Genomic DNA, 17912 nt, shown 5'->3' with positions numbered 1-17912 from the left:
GAAAATTGAGCAACACTACAGGCTCAATGAATCTCCACGTCAGTAGAAGCTATACGAGGATGCTTTTGAAGACTGAGACGACGGCCTTCGGTATTGCACAAGCCAGAGAGTACCCCACCGACATCTTACCGCTGCTGGCCTAGCCGTATCCGAAAATGGGGCCATCATCATATTACTACGCGGCACTCTCAACCGGCTTCCTGAGTGATACGCTCGCCAGCGTCGCCTGTACCAACTCCCTGGGGCTCTTGGTGTTTCCCGAATCCAAGAGAACCTCGTGTGGGGTTCAGTGAAAGGGAAGGAGCACCCAGCCGATGGGTAGTCAAGGCCATTGGCCTAACGCGACTTTCCCCGTAAAATGGCTGGGCCTTGTTGACGAGAAGTGAGCACCTGCATTCATTGATCAGTTTTGAAATACCGTGAAAAGGATATAAAGATACTTGTTAGATTTCGATGGACTTGTCTGGCCATGGTGGGATAAATGGAACCAGGGAGGCCCGCTTAGTGGGGTTTCTGTGGCGTCGGGCCGCTCCGATCACGTATGCAACCCTTGCATGGGTCCCAACCTTAATCAGACATCCAGGCTCGCTGTCGTTTCGACAACAACCATCGTGGTTCAAATCGGCGCTTGTCAAGATCCGCAACAGGATGGAGGGGATGGTTTCCACAGTTCAGTATACTGCCAAACGGTTATGTGTGCTAGGCATGCATCGAATCACCGCAATCTTTGACTTTTGATTCCGTTCAGGAGGTCCATGCTAAGGTACAGGAGCGCAAGAATCGTTTCTCCTTACATCTCGGCTTAGCTTCTATTGGTGCCTTTTTTCTCTCATCCTTCTCTCCTTGGGCGCGGGAGACTTCCTCATCTCTCCGCCGGGACCATCTAGTTGAGGTCCATGGCCTCGTCATCGAAGCCCTGGAAGCTCTCCTCCTCGTCCCCAGCCTCTTCGTCGTCATCTCCGAAGCCCTCGGAGTCCTCCTCTGCACCCGCGGTGCTGTTTCCTTCCTCGATCGTCATCTCGCCCACCCGTCGGGTGATCGGGCCGGCGCTGGAGGGGCCGGCGGCAGGCGCGTCGTTGTCCCCGCCGAGGCCGGCAGCGAACCCCATGAGCTCCTCCTGCCCATCGAGGCTGCTGCAGGTCACGGCGTCGGCGAACCGGTCGGCGGCGGCGGCGAGCATGGCTGCGGCGCTGCCGGGCTCCATCTCGGCCTCGCCCTTGGCGTAGCCGCGCTCGGCGCGCCAGGAGAGTCGGGCGGCCTTGATCTCGGTGAGCAGAGCGGCAAAGACCTCGGCGGGCAGCTCATGAGCCCAGGGAACCGAACCCTGGGCCTTCTTGATGGCGTCGAAGAGGGTGACGAGCCCCGAGTCTCCTGTCTTCTGTCCCCCGGTGCCCGCGGCGACGGTCGCGGGGTCGATGCCCAAGTCTTCTAAACCGAGGCCCAAGTCTTCTGGGCCGATGCCCATGTCGGCCAGGTCCATTCCGCCGAACAAAAAGGAGGAAGCCGGGGCCTGGTATCCTTCAATCTCATTGGCGGCCCGGTAAAGGGTGTCGGCGAGGATGGGGGTCACGTGCGACCTGTCGAAACGGTGGCCGGCCATGCGGATGGCTGTCTGGATCTTGGCATCGTAGGTATGCCGCGCGGTGACTGTGTTGCGTCTCCAGTTGAAGCCCGACCTTGGCATGATCTGAATCAGAAGGATCGACATGATGCAGATATTGCAAGTTTAGAGGATATTTGGTTGGGATCTTGATTTGAAATGGAGATGGCTTTAAGTGTGCCATGAAGCCCGTTTTGTTATTTTTTTGGTTGCAACGGGGAGAGAGTTGCGTGAAAAAATGAAGGTGTCGGCTCAGAAAAGAGAGGTCTCGGAGGAAGAGTATTTTGCAGGTAGGGCTCAAGATTGTGAGTTAGACAACTCGCTGTGACCGTTACCTAGCAACACCATGCTTGGGAGTGACCCAGGTACGTGGGCCTGGATTGCGTAAGGCAGCCAGGCAGGTAGGTAGGTTGGTAGGGACGTTGAGTGAATGAATGCGAGTGCATCAGAAGCTAGGATGCCAGTAGCCCGTGCTTGGCCGCAGGATGGTCATATAGTTCCAAATATCGAGTGACAATTTCGACCAGCAATGGTCATGTTGGTAAGAGTGTTAGTTCTAACACTCTATTCCACGAGCACGCGGGTTCGATTCCCAGCCAACCTTTGTACCGCATTTACTGGAGCTTGTTTTCCGGCTGTGGCGTCGCATTGTCAAGTGGGCATCTGGGGGCATACTTTTTTTGCCATGTTTGCCATTTTTTCCCCCCAGCCTGTTTCTCCATCCCCCTCTTCTCTAAGGGAGTGGTCATTATAAGTGACATGGCAAGTCTAGCTAGAGCGGTGTAGACTTGATGTAAGGTGTTGTGTTTTTCAAAAGGCTTTTTTTAATAAGTCTTTTATTTCTTGCTAAGTGTTTTCTTTTCTGTCTGATGTATTGTATTTCTACTGTATTATAAATTTAATTAGAGCTTCTCTTGCTAGGATACTATAAGAAGAAGAATACTATATGTATAAGCAATAAAGCTGTTAAATTCCTACTGTATAATCTATACTACTCTAAACATTATCTTGTCTAGCAACTTTAACTGCTAGGGTTGTCTTAGAAGATGTTTACCTTGCCTGCACCTACGCCTTAGCGTTCCTTAAAGTATATCTCTTGTAGCATTTGATTTAGGAGCTGCTGGTGCAGTACTTGTAACGAAGTTTGTGTAAGATATAGCAGACATTGGTAGTTGTATCATTAGATGGCGCAAGTTCTAGGTAGACTGAAATAAATACATGGTTACGTGGGGAAAGGGTACACATAGCGGGAAATGGGGGTACACACAGCGAAGCTCTTTTCTGTTCTGGGACTTTTTCTTTTCAGAATTAGCTACACTGTGCTATATCTTACTCGATGGCTGGCCAGAACGCAGCTTCTGCAGCGAGGAGGGATTTCCATTTTCCTTCAACGCGTTCCAGCAGCTCATCTTTAATCTGTTCCCCAAGGCTTCCCATCGCGTCGGATACGGCAAGGTCAATGATGCTTCCCAGTTTGCCGACAAATCTGGCAAATTCTGAGCTGCTCCAGTTCGGGATGAACTCTTTTCGCAACGCCCCTCCATCCGCGTCTTCCCGTGCCTGTGAGCCGGCCCCCAGGACTTGGCGAGACTTTGCCCACGACCAGGCATCCAGATAGCACCTCTCCGTACCCCAGAACGTGACCGCGCCTTCCAACCACGGGAGCGTCAATGCGCTCGACGTGCCGACATCAGACGGGCCAGTCGACGCGAATAGCTCCTCCATCAAGACGAGTCCGAGAATCTTCTCCTCGGAAGACACCGAGCTCGGCTCCGCCAGCCCTCGAGCAGCCTCCGAGGCTTCCAGGTCGACACGCAGCCCGTAGCGGGAAGCAACGTCAATGAAGAGACGTTCCTCGCGCCTCACGGCAACCAGCGCCTCGGTGAACCAGTCAACAAGCTGCGTCTCGGGCGCCTCCACGTCGGGGACGTGCTGCGGCAGGTTCAGCGAGGCCAGCATGTGGCCCGAGGCCTTGATGTACGCATGGATGTACAGCCGGTCGTTGGCGAGCCACTGGCCGAGGATATCCTTGGGAAGCCTCCCCTCAGCGGCGGCGAGGAGGAATGGGGACTGCGTGGCGGCCTTGTACCCGTCAGGTGATATCGAGAGGAGATGCTCCGTCAGCGACCACGAGGATGGCATCTTGGGGATGAATGAATGCAAGCGCTAAAAAAAATTGGGGCAAGGGGTCGACAGATGGCGAGAGATCGATGCAACACGGGCAAGGTTTGTGAACGGGATTGATGTCGTCATCTGGATTTTATGGCTTGTCGTTGGAATGGGCAGCCGAGCCGCTGATTACCCGATTATGCGGCTCGGCCTTGGCCAATCTGATTACACCCGCCCGATTACACGCAACAATGGACTCTATCCTCATGGTCATGAAGAACAATCACGCAGCCCCGGACATGATTGCAGACGGCAGATCCATAAGTGCCTCGTCATATTTGGAGATGTCGGGTTTCAGGCAACCTCGGTGACTCGATGATTTCTTCCTTGTAGTCGCTTCCGAGCAGCGACTTGGTGGTGCAACCTGCTGCGATGGAAAGATCGTCCGTACCAAACCCATCATCCACGACAACGCGTTGGACGTTTCCTTTTCAGGAGCCGGGCAGATTGTCACATAACATCACGGTAGTGGTTTGCATGAAGATAGATACACAAACCTTCGGCCCAACGGCCCTGGTTGACCAATAATTACAAGCTAACAAACCTGACATCAACGCTGATGGAGATGCTCCACAACCGGGTTATACCCGGGCATTACGCAGTCAAGCCGCTTGCAGGTGCCAGGGCAACAACACCAAGTGTGCCCATATCCTTCCGTTTGCGCTCACAATGTTCAACGAGAGTAACGCGCTTATGGTAAGCGCAGCTTATCTGAATTATTGTGCACCTAGACCTAAGCAAAGCAACCATCTGAGCTGATTTGCGCCGACGGGTCGGGGTTTCTCGTAGGTGTGTCTTTTCAACAGCAATGGCATCCCAGGGGGGAAGAGCGGGTTCTTCTCCAAACCTTTCCGTTTGATCTTCTATGGAATCTTCACTGTGGCCCGCGATGGACCTGCCACGTGTTGGCTGCGTTTCCGGTGGATATTTCGTAGTCGTCTCTCTCATCGTCGCTCACGACGAGTACATCTGGATTTTCTCTGGTTTTTGGCGAGCGCTGTCTTGCTGACCAGTCAGCAGGCGTCAAGTGAAAAGCGCTGTTGGGTTTGCATACCCTTGTGAACGGTCTCTCGGATTCGATGTAATTAATGGGGGCCGTGGGTTCGGATAGGGCGCATTGCCCAAACCATATCGCGCGAGTCGGGTGGGGAGTAAACATATGAGCCTTTGACTACTTTGGTTTAATTACCACCTTGGCAGAGATTACTGTCGTTGTCGCTACTGCCGTCACTGTCATCTGATCTCACGTATGTCGCTTGCAAGATTTGCAACGCAAATTTTCATGCACTCCATAATCGGAAGACCTGCCTGAACGTGCGGTACCGTCAGTGCAACTGCAAGGAACGTCTATCCTCTGCCGTGTTCTGCCTCAATAGACACTCCGTGGTCGACATCTCCGTGGTCGACCTCCTTCTGAGGCCGACAACCTTTGAAAGGTATATATACCAGCATCGGCAGAAAAAAGGTATGTGCCTGAGCTGGCAGTAGATCCTGCAGTTTCAGGTGACTGGAGTTCCATTTCTGGGAACCCCTTTCCATTCCCTCTCTACCGAGGACTTAATGGGAGGTTACCTACTAGTTCTGTTCACCCTCTTTCTTAACTTTCATTCTTCCAACTCCTCCTTCATTCTCTCAGCTCCGTTCTCATTAAGCCGTTTTGCGGACCTTCTTCTACCCATCTATCTCAGTGGGAGTCGACACCAAGCACAAACTCTCACTCATCGACCTTAATCCGATTATACTGATTAACCTTGATGGGTAACGGATAACCGTCTGCCGACAGGACGACCCGGACTAGCTCGACAGGATGCTCAGTCAAGTCGGTCAACTCTAGCTCCACGTCCAAGCCAAAATCGCCGAGCCGTTTGCCAATCCTCGCGATTGAGAACTGCTCATCACCCCTGCTAGAAGGCAGCCTGCCCCAGTCCAAGCCCGTCCACTGAGAGCGCTCGCAGGATTCCTCATCCACGTCGGGAAACATGTCGAAAACGAGGTAGATGGACCGAACGGTGCCGGAGCGAGATAGTTCAGCAACCACGTTGAACCCAGTTTTGAACCACTCTCTCCTCTCAGCCTCTTCATAGCTCTTGGGCATGTCTTGGACTTTGTAGCAGCTATACTCCAGGTAGCCGAGCTGGTAGAAGACGAAACCCGGGGAGTTGACATCATCGGATTCAGCCGTGATAGTCGACTCTTCACTCATGTTTGCCCTTCGCCGATTGGTAGGCAGCGACGGCTCTCGAGGCTGTACTGTCAAATTCACAGCGAGGAAGGACTCTAGGAGAACTTTCCGGTTTGTAGGAGGAAGTTCTAGAACCTGCGGTCGAAGGCGGTACGACTCGGGGGCAAGACGGTAGAGATATTTGCCGATACGGCCGAGGACGATCCACGTTCGAAAGTCTTTGTGCATCTCGTCGTCGAGGATATCAACTGCGGCGTCGTCCAGGAAGGAAATGGCATCAACCTTTTCCACAAGCTCGCTCGCAGCAAGGTTGCTCACTGAGAACAGTGGGCGTCTTCTCGCGTCGAGCCAGGCATTGAACGCTTTTCTGTCGGCGCGGTCTGGCCATTCCTTACGCAAAAGCTGGCTCATCTCTTCTAAGCCAGGGCGGTTGTCGCACAACTCCCCGAAGACCCTCTCGAAATCCGCATCTGTCGGCATGATGCTGCGCGTCGGTGAACTGGGAAGACTGCTGCTGGGAAGACTGCTCGTGGGTGGTGGTAGGTTTGTCATGCAGGCGGCTGTAGTGCATGATCCCGATGTGTTTTAACGGGGTGCCGTGTGAGAATGAAAGCGACGAGATTTGGGCATTTGCGAACATCAAACACAAAGGTGGTGAGAATATGCGTCCCCTTAGGCGATCAATAGTTGGGAAACGAGACAGGGTGGGAGGTGCCTGGTGGTGGAAGGTTTTATACTCCGCAATGTCAGGTGTTGCACTCATCGGCGAAGCGAGTTGCATTAAATTTGGAGGTTAAGTTTGAGCTTGCGCGTACCATGATGGACACCGAAATTGAGAGTTTACTTAGTTACTGAGATCTAACTGGCAGCGGGTATGAAGCCTGACTGTGTAATAAGTATGCTATTGGTTACAATGTTCGCCACGCCGAAAGCCTGTTCGTCAGAGTTTGTCCAGCAAGGCACCAAAGCCACGCAGGGTGAACTATTAATAATGCCTGGTAATCTCCTCGGGACTTCAGCGCCGGGGTCTCCAACTTCACCTTTTCATCTAACACCAGTTCTTTCAGCACTTGTTTGCAAACATGGCTTTCAAACGATGGATCCAATGGATCCAAAGGCTCTACTCATGCCTACGTCAAGAGGATCCAAAAAAACAAGATGACGAACAGAAGAAGCAAGGGCAACAGGGCCAGCCGAAAGACAAAGGTGGCCAAAGGGAGCAATCTCGAATGCTGGTCACTTTGCATGAGCTGCAGCGCACCATGGACCCCTTGATAGCAGCGCAAGTCTACAACAACCATCACAGCCCCCTCGGCCGGCTGCCAGAAGAGCTCTTGCTTTGCATCCTCCGTTATATAGGCGACGACGTTCTCACCCTATACTGTCTCCGGCGTGTCTCGAGGATATTCCGGCGTCTTATCTATGAATTGGAAATTTGGAAACAAATGTTGCCTCCTCCATCTTCCCAAAGATTTGGCTATTCTACCGAAGCTCGTTGGCGTCTCCCTATCCACCTGTATCATCAACTTCGACAGCGCTTACAAAGCGATGGCTTATGCAACGACTGCAATCTCTGGTGCGATGTTCCTGTTAAGGGATGGTTTAATTGGTTTATTCAGACTACAAACCTCAAATCAGACCGTTTTCTAAAACTTCAGGCTATCTGCAAGTTTGATTCTTTGCAAGGTTATGCTCTTTACTGCGATGCATGCGGCATTAACCATGATATGCGGAGATTTTTCCCTTCCAATCAGCAGTCTGACAAGAGAAATCGACAGTGTCTAAGCCGTGAAGGAGCTGTACAGTTGTGCAAGCATGTCCACATCTCCTGGGCTGCCGTCGAGGAACATATAACCGACTGGCAGCAGCGCAAGCCTGGAGACTGGCAGGCCTGCTTCGACCACTTCAACATCGAGTGCCATGATCCAAGCCACGATACACGCTGGACAGCCGAGGAAGCCCCGACCTGGCCCCGGGCCTGTCTCCAGACTGCTGGGCTGAGGCAGAACCCAAACCCGGTGGTTCTCAATTACGAGTGGAAACCCCATAGTGGTCTCGACGTTTTTACCTGCACCTTGGACGGGCAGGTGCCTGCCTTGGGGATGAGGGCGCTATTCCAGAGGTTGCGACAAGGGCCAGCTGGCATTTTGTTGCCTTCATACCCTACAAATCCTTTACCAGAGATGGCGTGTTTTGATCCAACCCGGTGTGACTGCATCTACTATGAGATGGGGGATAACAAGAGACTGAGTGCTCCAGATCCATCAAAATGCCTTAACTTTTCTGCAACGATTTTCCATCTGGATGGAACGCCCATCATACCTACTACAGATATTTTGGTTTCGGACGGCATATGGAGCAAGTAGGCATGAGCAAACATTGGCCTCGGGGTATGTGCAACTCGGTGTGTCTGGTCGCCACCTACCAGCGCTGCATTCCGGTCTGCCACAAGACAGACCGTACTAATATCAACCCTACCCACCAGTGGCTCCATGCCATGGATCCTGACACATACCCTCGCCCACATGCCAGCCATACCTTACCTTTGTGCAGGGACAAGGGTTGTATTTTGAACTATTATCGAAGGCCAAATCCGTCTGTTGAAAATATGGCACAGCCGATTTCATGCCCGCACCTTCGAGTGTCTGGGGGGGCGGAAGCGATGACTCCGAGAAACGATGCAATGACTTGGTTAAAGTCAAATCCATGGCCTAGACTTTGTGATGTTTATGTAAATTAAAGCATGGGTAGTTAATTCATTAGTTATCAGAGCTAGTTGTATTTGAGTCTCCATGATACGTGGTAGTCTTGCTTGAGAGCTACAACCATCTACCTAGGTGGGCAGGTATTCATACTCCTGGAGCTGTATCGGCCAGACCAATAACATCGAAAAGTAAGATATTAACCCCATCATCATTCCTGAACAGCTGCTGATGGGCTGGTAGTCTGCTGATGTTGTTCTGGAGAGCCCGAGGAGATTTTTGGCGAAGGAACCATACCAGGAAGTGATCCGAAGGTGGCCGAGAGGTCTGACATGCGTCACGAGCACGAGACTGCAGCGAGAGTTGTGAAAGGGCGTTGCGCAAGGGCTTAATGAAAGTGGCTACTTCCATAAACAGTGTAGCAAGACACGCTGGACGGCGGGAGATGGAACCGAAATCCACGCCTTGACATGGGCGGATGTAGATAAGTGGAACTTCATTGTTCAAGCTGACGAGTTCCAGTCGGCGACCAGAAGGAAGTGCATGCCAGATTCTTCCAGCAGGCCCTTTTGCCGGCGACGATGGCGTGAAGTTTGAAGAAGGCGAGGTGTATTCGGCTGCGATGCTGGCGAGAAGGTAAGAGGAAATGGCTGAATCGACGCGAAATCTGGGAAACTGCGTGATGAGGGAAAACCGGGGGGTTCGAGCGACAAAAGCTGAGGATGTAGTGAAAGCTTCGTTGTCAGTGACTTCAGGCAGAGAGAGGTTTGGTGTGGACGGCGGAAGACGATGAGAAAGGTAATCGTAAATGGATGACTGGAAGGTGTTGTGGTTGGGCCAGGCTTTGGCAAGCGTGGTTAGAACACTCGAACTTGTCACCCACCCCTTTTTTTCCCCTCTTTTTTTTTTGGCGAACAAATATCCCAGACTTGCAGGGCTGGGAGAGACGAGCTGTTTTGTGAGAAAAACTAGACTCGTGGCGGGGTGAGGAACCGAGGCAGAAGTGAGAATACGGAGGTTTGTAACCACCCTAGAATTTTATTCGCAAACTCGTCCCACCATGCAACAGCAGGTCTGGGGTATTTCTTTTTTGTTTGCAGCCAAGTTATCTCCCTCAGCCTATCCTTGGGACAAAATTCTAGATGACGCACTAATCCCTCTCACCTCTCCCTGGGACTTTCGAGAGTTCGCCTTCCGCCAGACACTTGTGAACGACAAGTTTGAGTGTTTTGGTCACGCTTACCAAAGCCTGGTACCCCGCGTAGGTGGAAATCTGAAGCTTTTGGTTCCCCTTCTCTTTTCCCCGGTCGCTGACGATAAAACAGTCGTCCTGCAACCTCTGCTACAGCTACGTTTACGCCGTCTAGATCACCATTTCGAAACAAACGGTTCGTACATCACTTTCTCTTTACCAATCTGCCTTTTAAGTCGCCCTAGCCCTTTGCGTCCGGTCGTTCTGACTTATTTTAGATGGCGACCGATTATGCCTTCAACTCGCGCTTCTTTGCGTACGAGTGCCGCCGGCCGCTGAACCAGCCGAAAAAGCTGGTATTACGTGCCAAGTACCCCCGCAAGGGTGTCGCTGTGCCGAAGCAGACTTTTGGTCTTGTAAAGGCCGACAAGACGGACGCTGGCAAGATCTTCACTCAGGCCGAGACAGAGACCGCCGGGATTGCGGACCACGAGCTGGTAGTCGTCGTTGGAGAACTCTTGCCCAGGGACGCAGTCCAAGGTCATAAGTCCTTCTCTACGCCGACCGCGGTGTCCGGGTTCGACCCCACAAAGCACACCCTGATCCCCAACCGCCCAGATACTCGGCTGGTAGTACGGGCTGTTAAATCCCAGGTCGATACTCTCTACGTCCTGCTGGGCAGGGAAGAAACAGGTCTTTGTGAGGCATACGCCCTCTCGAGCATGCTGGACAGTGTCTGTCCGGTCTACTACGACGAGTGGACGGAGAGCCAACCCAAAAAGCACCTGCCTGAGCGCCTTGCGGCATGGGAGACCAACATCCAGGCCTTTTGTGACGGACTTCTTGTGAAGGCGGTACCGGGGGACAGCGGGGAGGGCACATCTCAAGGCACGGCCCCTGCACCACCTGCGCATCAGGGTGATTCCGAGGCCCTGCTACTTAGGTCCTTAGTGATCTACGAGAAAACCGAGAACGAAGTTACCTCAAGATGGCGAATCAATACGCCAAACGCGCGGTTAAAGACATTACGCAAGCTACGGCAGACGCTAGCAGTCCAGCACCGACGGCCAATCTCGATCAGCTATCCCGGCAGGAGCATTTACTATCCAGGCAGGAGCATTTAACTAATGAGTGCGAGGAGGCGGTTGTGGAGCGACGAGGCCGAGGCCGGGCTGGTGGATCGGTTGTCCCAGCTCCGACGCTACGAATTTGCCGCCAGATGCGGCGACTACATGAGCGCTGTGTGTGACCGGCTGAAGACCAAGGTGAGGGTCGAGAGGACCCAATATTTTGAGCAGCTCCAAGGCTGGAACCGATTTTGGACCGATATCAACTCGGATATCAACAAGGAGACCCGCGCCTGGGAGCGGTGGCTCGTCCGGGACCCGACCCTCGGCGACGAGGGGGCTCTGCCGTGGTATGTGCTCTTGGAAGAATATTATTGGTATCGCCGCTCGGGGCGCGGACTGGGACGGTAAAATAACTGATCAGCGCCCCGAATACGCGGCCACCTAATCATCCTCCTCGAACAAGTCACTACTTACTCCCACTCCTCAGCCGTTGGTCCATCCTTGGAGCGTTACTGGCCCAATTCGACGGGCGGCAGGTCCTTCTCCGGGCCGACATCACTTTCCTTCTCGTCGTTGTCTTCTTCCTCTGCCTCCATGCCATCTTCTTCTCCCTCCTCCATGTCGTCTTCTCCCTCTTCCAGCCTTCGACATGGCTACCATGAAGCAGCAGGGTCTTAAGAGGCTGAAGCTTGTCGTCTAGCGCTTGTACGGTTCCTACAGTTAGGTATTCAGGCAGGAGCATTCAGTATTCAGGCAGGAGCATTCAGCTATCCAGGCAGGAGCATTTAACTATCTAGGCAGGAGTATTTAACTGCTAGGGTAGGAGCATTTGGCTAGCCATTGTATCGTCTTCTTCTTCGCTCTCCATGCCATCCTTAATCAACGGCAGGACAGCTCTTTCGATCTGGTGGACGACCCTCGAGAATACTTTCTACCTTTGCGCATCCACCGGTCGCTTGCAACGTCAAGTACCTGGCCAGTTCGGAAGTCCAAGTCGTTGCATCTGCTGCGGTGGTGGCCTCCGCAATATTCCGCATGATCTCGTCGAGGGACGCCACTGGGACGGATGCCTTGGGCAGGCAGCTAAGCTGCTCGTCGACCAGGACCTTAGCTGCAACCTGTTGTATATGCGACTTCATCAACCGAAGAGACAATTGGTAAAGTCGCTTGTGTGGAAGGATTTCGTCGTCTAGCAAGAACCAAACGTCATCCTGAATGCTCCTCCTGCCTGGATAGCTGAATGCTCCTGCCCTGGATAGCTGAATGCTCCTGCCTGGAAATTTGAATGCCCCTGCCTCAATAGCTGAATGCTCTTGCCCTGGATAGCTAAATGTTCCTGCCTAGATAGCTGAATGCTCCTGCCTAGATAGCTAAATGTTCCTTCCTGGATAGCTGAATGCCCCTGCCTAGAAAGCTGAATGCTCCTGCCCAGAAAGCTGAATGCCCCTGCCCGAATAGCTGAATGCCCATGCAAAAGAATTTCTCGAAAAGCTTGTACAGAAACCAAAGCTCAAAGAGGTCGAAAAATCCAGTACAGATGATATGGTACTTCTCTTGCTAAGGAGATTAGTAGGCTACTTCTACTTACTGTACCGCCCTTTCCATATTAGGAGTGTGGATAACTAGGTTACTAAGTCGTTCGGCTGGAGAGGACCTGCTCTCCGGGCTTCCCACGTGTCCGAAGCACAATCCATGAGTGAAAGGGACTGGAGGTCTCCAAAGCTTGCCGCAATCTTTCTGGCAGTCCTAGGTCTAAGGGTGCCAGATAGGAAACGTAGGAACTGTACGAGCGCTAGACGACGAGCTTCAGCCTCTTAAAACCCTGCTGCTTCATGGTAGCCATGTCGAAAGCCTTCCCATACGCAGCGGGCAGGTGGTCAAACGCTTGGTGCTCTTCACCAAGCATCTACCGCGCTTGTGGTTCTGTCTTTGCAAGCACCCTGATCGAGACCCTACGCTCCCCTGGAAGCCACGAGCGGCCCACCTTTGAGTATCAACGCGCTGCTGTTGCTACAGCCGTCGATGAAGAGTTCCCTGAGGGAAAGCGCTTTAGTGTGGTACACCACTTTGAAAAATTCCTTCCGACCTTCGTCGCTTAATCCACCCAGGTGGAGGGATTTCAGATTAGGCATCTGCGAGATTGCCTTCTGGATTATGTACCTACCCCAGTTCGTCCTCAAACGGCTCCACCTCATAGGCGTCGTACCAGGACGATTTCCGCCCATCCGTGTCGGAATCCGGTAGGCTGTTGGTCCTCGCAAAATGTGTGGAGGACAGCCGACAGCCGTTGCGGTAGGGAGATGAACTTGACCTCCTCCCACTGGGAGCCGATGAAATACTCCCGGAATTTCTTGCACGTATTTCCGAAAATGTGAACGTCTCTCTGGTTTAGGAGACTTGCCATTTCTCGACAGAGCTCGACGGGGAGGTGTACGCGACCCAGCGAAAAGTGCATGCGCCATTTGCTCCATGGGCAGCAAAAGTTTGACCAATTGGTGGAAAATCGGCAAAACCTGCGGCTGCTGTTGATATCTATTGCTCTTTCCATCGCTGTTTATTGCTCTTTCCGTCGCCGTTTATCGCTCTTGCCATCACTGTCTATCGCTCTTTCCGTCGCTGTCTACTGCTCTTTCCGTCGCTGTCTATCGCACTTGCCATCGCTGTCTATCGAACTTGCCGTTGCTATCAATCGCACTTGCCATCGCTGTCTATCGAACTTGCCGTTGCTATCAATCGCACTTGCCATCGCTGTCTATCGAACTTGCCGTTGCTATCTATCGCACTTGCTATTTCTAGCAATAGCAATACCGATGGCAGCTGCTGCCAATTTTTACCATCTACAACAAAGCTCCGACACCTAGAATGCATAGACCACCTGCCTGCAGAACAATTCCTATAGGAGAATGGTATGAGTGAGAAAAAGGTGAGAATAAGGAGAGTGGAAGTAAGAGGCGAGTTGGAGGAGGAGGGGAATGAGACTGAGATGGGAGATATTTAGGAGAACGTTTTGAACTTGCCGGTGCACCAAGCTTTGGAAAAGGTGACCAGAACACTCGAATTTGTTGTGCACAGCTGTTGGCAAAGACTTAATGACAAAATCGGAAGTGGAATAACGTTACATTCAAAGTAGTTTATTAGAGCTACACAAGTTTAAACATACCCTGCATTCTCTACGGAATTAACTTAAGACATGATTCTTCTCTCTAAAGACTTTGAGTATCTCATACTGATTACTCTCTTCCTCACTCTGTCTCACTTGATTTGTATTCCTGACAGCTGCTGAGGTATGGTAAAATCCTAAACCCTGAAACACAGCCAAACACAAACGGAAGAAAGGCTAAGGGAGGCACTTGAAATCCTAGGCAAGGTTCATGTTGCCATCACCAGTCACAGTGTCAATCACTACACCAACCGCCAATGCTTGCCAGTACTGCCTAAATCAGGACGCCATGGATACAGGTGCGAAGTCCAGCCTGTTCCCCTTGTCGCAAGCGTGGCTAACATCAACACCTGCACTACAGAACGCAAACTCATCTGCGGACGTCAATAGCTCTCTGGCTGTCACTTCGATAGTTACTGCGGGCGATAATGCAGTTACTATTCTAATTACCGCCATGCCAATGGTGGAAGAGTTTACAGTGCTCCAGAGCGAACTGCAGAACAAACTCGCATTTCCAACGCACCCAGACGAGGCACTCAAAGCAGTTCAAAGTGGATGGCAGAGACCTTGACTAGGACGACAGCCGCTACTACCATACGTACTGGCCCTCGTCCATGTTGTGAACGAAGGTTTCGACCGCCATGCCGATGAATGACTGGGAGTTACGCTTCTAAGACGAAGCCTGGGAACACCATGACCAGCTAGCTACGCTCTACAACGTTCCAGCTCGAGATTGACACATAATGCAGCCCATAATGGTTTGGGCCATGCGCCCTATCTGAGTCCACGGTCTCCCATTAATTACATCGAATCCGAGAGATGGTTGACAATGGTATGCAAAACCAACAGCGCTTCTCACTTGACGCCTGCTGACTGCTAAGCAAGACAGCGGGTATCGCCAGATTGTGCATTTTTACTAACTAATGCTTCCCCGTCCAAAAACCAAATAAATCTTGGTTATCGTTTAAGCGCTGTGCTAAGATAACAATCCTTGCACAAAAGCACGATCGCATTAAAAAACAATGCTAATTGCGTGTTAACAAAAACTGTCAAATGGGTTTTCTTTTTTTTTTTTTGGGGGGGGGGGGTTTTTTCTGCAAAAAATTGCGAAAAAAATAATAGTGACTAGAGTGAGATTCGAACTCACGCCCCTTACGAGACCACGGATCCAGGTGTGATTACCTAAACGTGGCGCCTTAGACCGCTCGGCCATCTAGCCTGGTAGTGCTATTCGGCCCGCTAAGTCTATCCTTGAAGCATCGAGACTTGGCAGATGGGTACAATAGGGGTGGTGGTCCAGCTGCAGCCTATCAATAGAAAACAAATATGCATGTGCAAATCAGCTCAAAAGTCACAGCATAGTGGTAGCTCTCCTTAACACAACTAACCAGCAGTTGGGAAGAATGATGCGCAAACAGAACTCCTAATGAGATTTTTGAAATTTGTTGGTTTTTGGCTAGAAGACGAGACTGGAAACTCGTGGAATATGTCCCCCGAATGTCGCCCGCCAACCTTTACAGCCGCCCTTTCGTACCAGGATTGAAGCAGAAAAAGACCGCCCCCTCATAGCCCCTTGTAATCATACACTACTGCAGCAATCTGAAAAGCAGTCAAAATACGGTTAGTTCCGACCATCGCCTGATCTACCCCCTGAATCTGTCGGGAGTTGGGTTGATTAAACGACAGGGCTCATAGCTCCTGCCGAATCTCCTCGTCGGCCTTCTTCTTGGCCGCGTTGGAGCCGATGCTGATCTGGTCCACGACCCAGTCCCAGGTCTGCTTGACGGTGTCCTGGATCTGGGCGAAGATGGTCCCGGCGGGCGTTGTGGTGCCGTACTTGAAGTAGGTGTACTGCTTGCGGGCGCGGGACCTCAGCTCGTTGATCTTAGAACCTTGAGGTGCGGGCTAAAATGCATCATGTCAGCTTGAGCGACTTCGGGAGACTGAGAGTTAAAAGGATTGACATGTTTAGGCGACTTACGATGCCGTAACTGTCCAGGTACGATTTGAGTTCGCTCTCGCTCCAGTTATCAAAGGCCGTCTGCTTGACCGAGTCGGTAGTCTGAGCCAGGTAGCTGGTCACAGATGCGTAGGACGAGCCGCCGGCCGACGAGGCCGAGGCGTACGCCGACTGCGCGGCCGCTAGGAGCTCGTCGCGGGTGGCTCCGCTCTTCTGGCTGACCTTCTTCGCGGTGGCGTCGCCGGACGAGGCCAGGTAGTTTCTCAGGTTTTCGAGGGAGAAGTCGTCGAACGTCCACGCGGTCCAGCCGCTCGCCGCCTTGTGCGAGTTCTTGCGAACAAGGGCGCGCAGTTCGTCCTTCTTGGAGGCATGAGGCACGGGAATCCCGCGAGCATCCAGGTAGCCCTTCAACCGGCTCTCGGACCACGTGCCAACAGCCTCATTGAAAGCATCCTGGGCAGCCTGAGAAGCCTTGTCGGTAGCCTGGGCGTAGGCATTGCCTGCGTTCGAAGTGGCAGCCCCGTAAGCCGAGGCGGCAGAGGCTGAGACGGTGTCGCCTAGGAGCGCAGCACGGTGCTTTCGCACCAATGCACGGAGCTGACTGGCCTTGGTGCCCTGGGGAACATTGATGCCGTTCTTATCGGCAAACTCCTTCAGCTGGGACTCGTCCCAGGCATCAATGAGTTTATCGGTCAGAGTGGCGTACGCGGCTTGAGCGCTGGCCGAGGCACTAGAAGCGCGTTCTTGAGCCTTTAGGGAGGCGATGCGCGAGTTCCGGCGAACGGAAGCAATGAGCTTGTCTCGCTGGGTGTGGATTGTCAGCATTGAACAAATCAGGGCTATGGATGCGAATTATCTTACTGTCGTGGGCTGGGGCACGGGGAAACCATAAGTGTCAAGCCACTCCTTGAGATCCGACTCTGTTTAGGTCAGTCTTCGCTCTGCAAAAACCAACAGGCTAGATCGGGGATAACTAACCAGTCCAGGTGTCGTAGAGCCAGTTGCCAGGGTACGCAGCGGTGTCGCCGGCCTTCTTGGCGATAGCGTCATAGTTGGACCTGACCTTCTCGAGAATGGTGTCGCGCTTGCGTGGTTGAGGGACAGGGATGGCATGATGGTCGCAGAAAGCCTTGAGTTGGCTTTCGGTCCAGGAATCCAATATCCAGTCCTTGACGCTGAACCAGGCTTGCTGAGCCTTGTCCCCGGATTCGTACCAGAGATCCTGTACCTGAGACACCAGCGACTCCTTGTTGGCGGCGGCGGCTTCCTTGGTCTCGATGCCCTTTTGTTTGAGGTGCCGGTTCAACTCAGCAGTATCCCAGTGCTGGTAAGGGGTTACCACGTTGGTGTCCCAGTTATTCTGAACCAGCTTTTCCAGCTCCTTTCGGTCACTGCTAGTCGGGTATGGGATATCATGGTCGGAGAGCCAGCGCTCTAGCTCAGTCTCATGCCACTTATTGTATGCTGACAAGGACAAGACGTTAGCAGATGCTCATCGCTTAGGGGATCCGTGTCACCAGGTATCACGTACCAGCTTTGGAAGCGTAAATACTTCCTAGGGTGATGTCGGCCACAAAGGCCAACGAGATGAGGGTCTTTACGATCCTCATTGCGTGGAAGTTCTCGAGTCCAATAACCAGTAACGGAGCTCAATCTAATTCACAAGAGGTTTGCGGATGGGTCTGCTGGAATAATCGACGTTGGGAAGGAGGAGGTTATGGAACAAAATGACGTGCCCGGTAGTGAGGGCGAAGGCAGGTTTGGAGGCATAGGCAAAAGGCTGGGAGAATCCATCACGTCACTTTCTTTTGAGCTGAGGACATTGTCTCAATCACGTCCCGCTTGCACGTGCTTATTACGACTGCGATTCGGGAACA

The 17912-nt window shown here is 52.4% G+C and overlaps 6 protein-coding genes and 1 non-coding gene across 7 annotated transcripts; 2 read left to right on the top strand and 5 right to left on the bottom strand.

Moving 5' to 3' along the window:
- Window positions 1-577: 577 nt before the first annotated feature.
- On the bottom strand, window positions 578-1918 carry QBC33DRAFT_591996 (uncharacterized protein). Its single transcript, XM_060431670.1, has one exon. The coding sequence runs from the start codon at window positions 1706-1708 to the stop codon at window positions 884-886; it is 825 nt and encodes a 274-aa protein (XP_060287765.1). The 5' UTR covers window positions 1709-1918; the 3' UTR covers window positions 578-883.
- Window positions 1919-2657: 739 nt separating this feature from the next.
- On the bottom strand, window positions 2658-3867 carry QBC33DRAFT_156809 (uncharacterized protein). Its single transcript, XM_060422208.1, has one exon. The coding sequence runs from the start codon at window positions 3740-3742 to the stop codon at window positions 2930-2932; it is 813 nt and encodes a 270-aa protein (XP_060287764.1). The 5' UTR covers window positions 3743-3867; the 3' UTR covers window positions 2658-2929.
- A 1116-nt stretch (window positions 3868-4983) lies between these two features.
- On the bottom strand, window positions 4984-6795 carry QBC33DRAFT_524017 (uncharacterized protein). Its single transcript, XM_060426692.1, has 2 exons — window positions 5346-6795; window positions 4984-5077 (listed from the first exon to the last, which is right to left on the bottom strand). The coding sequence occupies exon 1, from the start codon at window positions 6501-6503 to the stop codon at window positions 5484-5486; it is 1020 nt and encodes a 339-aa protein (XP_060287763.1). The 5' UTR covers window positions 6504-6795; the 3' UTR covers window positions 4984-5077; window positions 5346-5483.
- A 204-nt stretch (window positions 6796-6999) lies between these two features.
- On the top strand, window positions 7000-8697 carry QBC33DRAFT_524015 (uncharacterized protein). The gene has a single exon (XM_060426691.1). The coding sequence runs from the start codon at window positions 7034-7036 to the stop codon at window positions 8315-8317; it is 1284 nt and encodes a 427-aa protein (XP_060287762.1). The 5' UTR covers window positions 7000-7033; the 3' UTR covers window positions 8318-8697.
- A 1041-nt stretch (window positions 8698-9738) lies between these two features.
- Window positions 9739-11375, top strand: QBC33DRAFT_156775 (uncharacterized protein). The gene is made up of 3 exons (XM_060422207.1): window positions 9739-9914; window positions 9979-10041; window positions 10124-11375. The coding sequence occupies exon 3, from the start codon at window positions 10124-10126 to the stop codon at window positions 10967-10969; it is 846 nt and encodes a 281-aa protein (XP_060287761.1). The 5' UTR covers window positions 9739-9914; window positions 9979-10041; the 3' UTR covers window positions 10970-11375.
- Window positions 11376-15197: 3822 nt separating this feature from the next.
- Window positions 15198-15294, bottom strand: QBC33DRAFT_t14. Its single transcript has one exon. It is a non-coding gene; the product is annotated as a tRNA-Leu (tRNA).
- A 470-nt stretch (window positions 15295-15764) lies between these two features.
- QBC33DRAFT_444176 (stress response protein ish1) lies at window positions 15765-17645 on the bottom strand (the record flags this gene model as incomplete). Its single annotated transcript, XM_060424260.1, has 5 exons — window positions 15765-15980; window positions 16057-16839; window positions 16897-16955; window positions 17014-17499; window positions 17567-17645. 5 exons carry the CDS (start codon window positions 17643-17645, stop codon window positions 15765-15767), a joined length of 1623 nt encoding a protein of 540 aa, XP_060287760.1.
- Window positions 17646-17912: the final 267 nt, after the last annotated feature.

Source organism: Phialemonium atrogriseum, assembly GCF_030411735.1.
Source record: "Phialemonium atrogriseum strain 8032-3 unplaced genomic scaffold QBC33scaffold_2, whole genome shotgun sequence".
In the NCBI taxonomy this organism is placed as follows: domain Eukaryota; kingdom Fungi; phylum Ascomycota; class Sordariomycetes; order Cephalothecales; family Cephalothecaceae; genus Phialemonium; species Phialemonium atrogriseum.
This window is presented reverse-complemented; position numbering and strand designations above follow the sequence as displayed.